The 7,401-nt window shown below is 33.3% G+C and overlaps 1 protein-coding gene and 1 long non-coding RNA gene across 4 annotated transcripts in view; one reads left to right on the top strand and one right to left on the bottom strand.

The window, feature by feature from the left end:
- Positions 1-4,278, top strand: part of LOC106727203 — a 7,550-nt gene extending 3,272 nt beyond the window's left edge. Inside the window, exons 2-3 of the long non-coding RNA XR_001363381.1 lie at positions 3,346-3,349; positions 4,266-4,278. This is a non-coding gene — a long non-coding RNA (uncharacterized LOC106727203). The remainder of the gene's footprint in view (positions 1-3,345; positions 3,350-4,265) is intronic.
- The window catches only part of TDRD3 (tudor domain containing 3), a 136,944-nt gene extending 131,129 nt beyond the window's left edge, over positions 1-5,815 (bottom strand). For 2 of the 3 annotated variants that reach the window (XM_014544921.1, XM_005872676.2), the window contains exon 1: positions 2,316-2,384. In XM_014544921.1, coding sequence (XP_014400407.1) covers positions 2,316-2,344 — 29 coding nt within the window. In that variant the 5' untranslated portion in view covers positions 2,345-2,384. Of the gene's footprint in view, positions 1-2,315; positions 2,385-5,750 lie in introns of those variants that run through there. The other variant, XM_014544922.1, reaches the window with a different exon arrangement.
- Positions 5,816-7,401: the final 1,586 nt, after the last annotated feature.

Here is a 7,401-nt window from a genome sequence, read left to right as displayed (position 1 = left end):
GGGGGGGGGGGGGGGGGGGGGGGGGGGGAGAGAGTTTGAGAGATCACCCAAAGGACTTGCATGCAGGCATATAAGCATAACCAGACACAGACACTAGGGGGGTGAGGGTATGTGCTGGGGATAGGGGTGGCTGGGGAGAAGTCAATGGGGGAAAAAGGAAACATATGTAATACTATATGTAGTACTTTAAACAATAAAGAATTTTTTAAAAAAATACTCATTACTATTATGAACTATAAATTTATCTGAATTCAGTTTATTGACAAGCAGGGCAATAAAGGGCTAAATTTTTATATGATACAGAATAAACTAAGATTTGTCACTAATTTTACCTTCAAATAAAGCCATTTAAGAATCACAATTTAATAAGTGCTGGAATTTTTAAAATAAGATTTTAGAGAGTGCTTCTTTTTTCATTAATAGATTCAAATTCCATCTTACTCAAAATCACTAAATTTGTAATCCTAAGCAATTCTTTTTACTTCAGGAGTAAATGCTTTAAAATTAGTTATTACCCACCAATTTGGAGGAGAAGAAGTTTCCTATTACAAATAATGATACATATTCTATATGAATGGTCTCTCAGCCTAAGTACCACACTACCAGGACACCTCACCTCCTGTTCAGATGGCATGTGGGCATGTAAAACAGACATGCCCAAACTAACCCCCTAAATGTATACACACACTTTGAATAATTATAAAGGCAGTGTTTATTAAAATACATTCATTTTCAAAATTGAGCTATCAGCCTTAGCTATCAGCACTGAGCAGTGGTTAGAGCTTCGGCCCTTCAACTGAAGGGTCATGGGTTCAATTCCAGTCAAGGGCACATGCCAGGTAGGTTCAATGCCCAGCCCCAGTGGGGTGCGTGCAGAAGGCAACCAATCAATGTGTCTCTCTCACATTGGTATTCTTTTCTCTGTCTGTCCCACTTCCTTCCACTCTTTCTAAAAATCAAATGAAAAAATATCCTCAGGTAAGGATTAACAAAAAAAATTAAAAATTGAGCTATCAGCTGTTAAAGTGTATATACATTTTTAAGGACACCCTGTATAGTTTAAGAATCTTGATTGACAGGAAACTGTGATAAAACAAATACTATCATTGAAATCTCATTTATTTGATCAGATAGTGGATTGTCATTACTACCTCTTACTACCAGTAAGGAAAAGAGAGCCAATTTTCCTTTGATTCATCTCTGAGAGCAGTTTAAATCTGGAGTTTAACATAATGAAAAGGATGGAGACCAACTGAAGCATACATGGCCCACCTAAGGGGGCAGCCATAACTCAGCTCCAGCTGACTGCTCAACGGGGACTGTCAGGAACTCACTAGCAGATGCAATGTGACTCCAGCAGTAAAGGTGTCTGGAAAATGTTGGACTCTCTGTGTTTAACCTTCTGTGACTGTTTACTAGTAACTCTCTGTAGCCTCAGGTCAGCTGACTACCCAGAAAACCAGAATTCTGCCCAAAGGTAAATGTCATGTTCCCAGGAAGGAGGTTAATGAATGTGTAGTGTAGATAACTGCCTGATATTGTGTTAACTTAGAAATGCATTGTTTTTTCTGATGGTCTATGTAACTACCTATGGTTTTACCATTAACCCCCTACAAAAAGGAGTTCCTGTCCTGGGACATATGATCTTTTCCAGGCCGGTCACTGGGAGCAGCTGCTTTGCCCGTGTATGTTAGTTTCTCCTATTAAAACTCATGAATTTGAACAAGGCTCCGTATGAGTTCTTTGGAATTGATCCTAAATTTAGATTTTGGGGGCTTTCCCCCAAGGACAGGTAAAGCAGCTATTATCAGACCTCATTTATAACTTTCAGTTTTTTGTAAAGCAATGTACAAGCCTACATGTGGCACACAGACTTGATCAGTTTATTAAATGTACCTGCTTGTTTGCTCTAGTATACTTCCAAGTTGACTCTGACATGCAGGATTGTGCCATTAAGTGTCTCTCAAATGATATACTATTCGTAGCTGACATTCTCTGCAAGCAAAGGAGGAAAGACTATGTGTTTCAGGTCACTTTGTATGACTCCTGCAGAGCAGTGAACATAATTATGCATGTAAAAAATGTTCTTACCAGAGTCATCTACATCAGACTAAAAGTTGGTATCAAATCATTTAGTTTGGCCTAAATATTTTATGAACTAGAAATGTATAGACTTCGCCCTTCTCTCAGATTTCTATATACATATAATTTCTACATATATCTCGGATTTCTATATACATATATATAATTTTAAGGAGTTCTAATTGGCCAGAAACACGAAAAAAACAAATATTAAAGTTTCACCCTCCACCCACCTCCACACATCCAAGCAGTGAATGGCCATTCAAGTCTGAACTGAGAGCTGAATCCCTAAAATAATCAAAGACAGATCTATTCCTGCATCTACAAATCAGGCTGATGACACATGAAAATTATTTTCTTTAATTAATTTTTTATATATTTTCATTGATTTCAGGGAGGAAGGGAGAGGGAGAGAGGGATAAACATCAATGAGAGAGAATCATTGATCAGCTGCCTCCTGCACGCCCCCTACTGGGGATCGAGCCTGCAACCTGAATATGTGCCCTTGACTAGAATCGAACTAAGGAGATCTATCCACTGAGCCAAACCCGTCTAGGGTGACACATGAAAACTCTTTAATATGCCAATGAAAAAACCAAGAGTGAAAACATTCTTTCCAAATAGATAGGGACTCAATAAAAAAATGAAGGTGATATCTGGAGGATGACTGGTACATGGTGGTCTTAACTGTCTCTAAATAAAACCCAAATCAAATGGCCTCATGTGGTTTTGAGGTCTCTGATCTACACATGATTATTTGCTACCACATTGAGATTATTGAACCACACACTAGTATATTATCCAAAGACCAAAATGGGAATTTAATAAATGAATTCCTCCTTAACTACAAAGAAAATACAGATAACTAACTCCAAATTACCCAAGCTAATATGGAGACAGGAGAGAATAAAACATGAGATATAATCAGAAAATTGCTTATATTAAAAAGTATCTTTAATGTTAGCAAATATGAAAGTTGGCAACTTACTGAAAATTCCCAAAACATTAAAAAATAATTTTAAAAAATCACCTGAATAAAGATCTCTCTATTCACCCTCCCTATCCTGTTTCCATCTCCACAGTATATGTGAATTATAATAAACCTGCCCCCAACTTTGGCTTTTGCTATTATTCTCATATGCAGCCAGAGACATTGAAATAATAACTTGCTAATTTCCTCCTCTAGGAGAAAAGAAAGTGGCTTATAAATTCCCATTGATGAATACAATTTGAGAAAATACAGTATTTAACTATATTAACAAGATTAGTAAGATAACAGGGCTACTAAGACTTGGACACAAAATCTGCTTCTCAAAACTTGGTACAGATGAAATCAATGTTTATTACAGTTTATAGATATATGAGAGGCTAAAAAATCTCCAAAAAGAATATAAACTGGTACACTATCCATAAGTTAAGTGAATCCATGGAATTCCATGCCTATATCTCTGTTAAGCACAACAAATAGGAGGATTAGAATTCCACTAAAGGTAATTCAGAAGTGGGAGTAACTATGACATACACATGGTGAAATATTTTTTTAAAAGGTCTTTTATTTCATTTCCCTTAAAAACTGAGTACTTCTATTAGTACCATTTTCTTTCCATCTTTAGGCAAAGTGGCTACCTAATATGCAGAAATTAATACCACAATCTTTATTCCAACAATCACAATAAGACCTAAAAATTAGCTTAAAATTTAACTTCCTCCATGATTTACATATGAATAACATGAATAAAGTTATGTATTATTTAAAGTACCTCTACATAAAACCATTCAGTGTTGATATTAATAAACTGTTTTTAATAAATGACTTATTTTATTAAAAAATAAATTCCTTTAAAATGCACTTTTCAGTTTTTACTTTTATGATTTCTTTGCATGTACAAATGTATATTATGTCCACCATTTAGCTAACCTATAATATAAATTTTTCCTGCACACATATAGTCACACACATATACAACATAAAATCCACTTAAATTTCTTCTATTCTAACTTTTCTGAATGTTATAGTATAAAAATAAAAATACCAAAAGCAAATAAATCATCATGAAAACCTTAACATTTTAAATGCAAATGTTTTATAAAATTAACCTGTACAAACACTAAAAGGATGAATATGCAAAAAGTAAAAACATTTTTTTACTGAGTATTACAGAAGCTTCATTTTTTTTCTAAAGAAACAACTTCTAGAGATGGGAAGAATTGGGAACTGCATTGTTTACATTATGATTAACATCCACACTACTCAAACTTCAACAGTTCAGGGGCCAGATAAAAATGTTTTTGGCCCACTAAAGATTGAAAGATGGAAATTAAAGTACTAAGGAAAATCCTTTGTAAAGTTATAGCAAATTTAAAACATTTAAAAGTATCTGGATTCTGAAAAATTGAAACCAATATTTCTTTTGTTAAGCACTTTCTTTAAAATGCTGATTATTCATCCTAAAGAATGTACTACTTAAAACCACCACTAGATGACAACCTTGCTTCACAAATAAAATACTATCATACTAGTATTGGAAGCTAAGACTCCAAAGATGTACTAAATTATTAGCTTTAAGTTTCTGACATTTGTGGCTTTGTTGTTGTTGTTGTTTTGGGGGAGTAGAGATAGCAAAGGAAATAAAATAGGCTATTATAGTTTTAGAATTTGTGTTTGCTATGAAGATCACACAGGATTTTTAAAAACTCATTTAATAAGCATTCAAGAGATCTATCTCCTCACAAGAAAAACAAATTGAAGTATATCAATAAGATGATTTTTCTCTCCTATTCTCTCCCACATTCATCCTTTGGAAACAGAGACTTATAAAAGTACACATAATTTATTAGAGATTAATGTTTTTTTTTGCAGTGAAATAGCTACAAAGAGTATTTTCAACATTATTTCAATAGCTGCTTTTCTCTGACATCAAAATAAATAAGCATGATAATTTTTAGATAATAACTGTACGAACATAGGTGACAATAAATCACAACTATTTTTTATGACTCACTTTCAGATATTAAAATATTTCCCCCATACATATATCAACTCAAGAAGACAGTATCACTAGAATGTTTATTTGGCATAAAAAAAATTATAATAGCTGAGCAAATAAACATTTGTAAACCCCTTGAAACTCCATAATTGAGATATTACAAAGTATTGTGGCAATGGGCACCTATCTATGTTATTATTCATTTTTGCAAACCATACTTTCACATAAATTTAGAAGTATAAAATGAAAGCCTGGATATTTTTACTTTCATTAGAGGTTATAATTTATGTCCTTCCTTTAATTCAACATTTTCATACTTTAATTCAGAAGCAGAGCTAAGGTTATTTTTTAACTCGTTTTAACATGTAAGATTATATATTCCTGTCATATTTTCTCAGCACAGAGGTGATAACTATAAAAGCATATGTCAGGTGGAAAGGTCACTTCAGACCTGATGCCCTGTGCAGTGACCACGGCAATACATCAGTACCTGCAGAGTCCATGCCAAGGACCTGTCAGGGTTCACCCCAGGAGACTGCATACTCAGTTAAAAGTTTACTTAAGAAACGCTATTTAAAAATGCATGATATCATAACAAAATTTAGAAGGCATTTTTTTATAAATAACTTGGAGAGACTGTCATCTAATCTGTTTAGAACTAGATACAAATATCAGCCTCACCCTTGAATACATGTGGGATCCTAGGCAACTTATCTTCCTGTGCCTCAGTTTCCTCCTCTAAAGAAGATGGAGCCATTACTGGAAATACTGACCGATAGAGTTGTTCTTAAGAATAAATGAGACAGCATGAAATACTTAGCACATGTCTGCTAAAAAGTAGATGCCAAATAAATATTGGTTTTCTTCCTTCTTAAACACTGTAACCTTGGTGCTTATTCTAGAAAATATTTTCAAAACATAATGATACTCAAAGATGTCTTCTGGGTTTTTAGAAGAAAGCAAAAGAATAAAATTTGCCTGACAATAAAGGGTATTTCCTGCCCTAGCCAGTTTGGCTCAGTGGATAGAGCCTTGGCTGGCGGACTGAAGGGTCCTGGATTCAACTCTGGTTAAGGGCATGTACCTCAGTTGCAAACTTGATCCCCAGCCCTGGGCACATGCAGGAAGCAACAATCGATGTGTTTGTCTCACATGAATGTTTCTTTCTCTCTGCCTCTCTACCTCCCTTCCATTCTCTCTAAAAATCAATGGAAAAATATCCTTGAGTGAGGATTAACGAATGAATGAAGGCTATTTCCTCAAAGGCTACAATTAATAGTCAAAAGTGTATGCACATATTATAGGAAGACTGAACTACATATTTCTATAATACTAACCACCTAGAGTTCACTGAGATCTGAAGGAAAAAATGTCAACAAGATTTAAAGAATTTTATTATTTAATTTCTTAAAATCTTCCAATTTTACACATATGGATAAATATGCAGTTTTTAGGGTGTAATAACATAGTTTATAACAATAAGAAAATCAGTTATTCCATGAGAATGTGCAACTATTTCTGCCCCAAACAGAATTTCCAATGCAAAATACATTGCCATCATTTTTGCCTAATCTACCATTTATGTCAATATTTAAAACAATGATGTCAAGAAACAACTGGGAAGTAATAAGTTTAAAATTCTACAGCACAGAGAATTATAATATCTAATTTTCAAATCAGACATTTTATAATTTACTTATAATTTAAACTAATACTATTCATTCAAAAATTTAAAAATGAAAATCTACTTCAATTACCATACCCAATTATATCAAATATCTATTTGTCTGTAGTGTACATAATCATATATTGTACCACCTAATAGCATAACAATTCTTCATAAATTAAAATGAAATGAAAATAAGACCTAAAAATCTAAAATAGTAGTCACTTAAATATGCTATTAAATAAAATAATTCTGCCAAGAGTGAAATAGTATATATATAAATGATATACATATCATTTAGTCAAAAAATAAAAATTAATAACTTTAATTTCTTTAAAATGTATCTTAAATATAAAATGCTTGGCAGTAATTAAATTTTTGGATATTAAAATGCTGCAAAGAAATTTTAAATTTTTAATTTTTTAGCTTAGAAGACATGTTTTAAACATATACCCATACCTCTCTGTAGTGGGCTGAATGGTGATAACCAAATGTTCTAATTTCTGGAACCTGTGGATGTTACTTTATTTGCAAAAAATGGTCTAACAGATGAAAGTAAGTTAAGGAACTTGAGATGATTATCCAGGTAAGCCCTAAATCCATTGATAAGTGACCTTATAAGAGAGAGGCAGGAGTTTTGAGACAGACACACAGAGGAGAGGCCGT

This window comes from Myotis brandtii, unplaced genomic scaffold (genome assembly GCF_000412655.1).
Source record: "Myotis brandtii unplaced genomic scaffold, ASM41265v1 scaffold388, whole genome shotgun sequence".
Taxonomy (NCBI): domain Eukaryota; kingdom Metazoa; phylum Chordata; class Mammalia; order Chiroptera; family Vespertilionidae; genus Myotis; species Myotis brandtii.
Note: the sequence above shows the minus strand (reverse complement) of the source record. Positions and strands in the feature narration are given on the sequence as shown.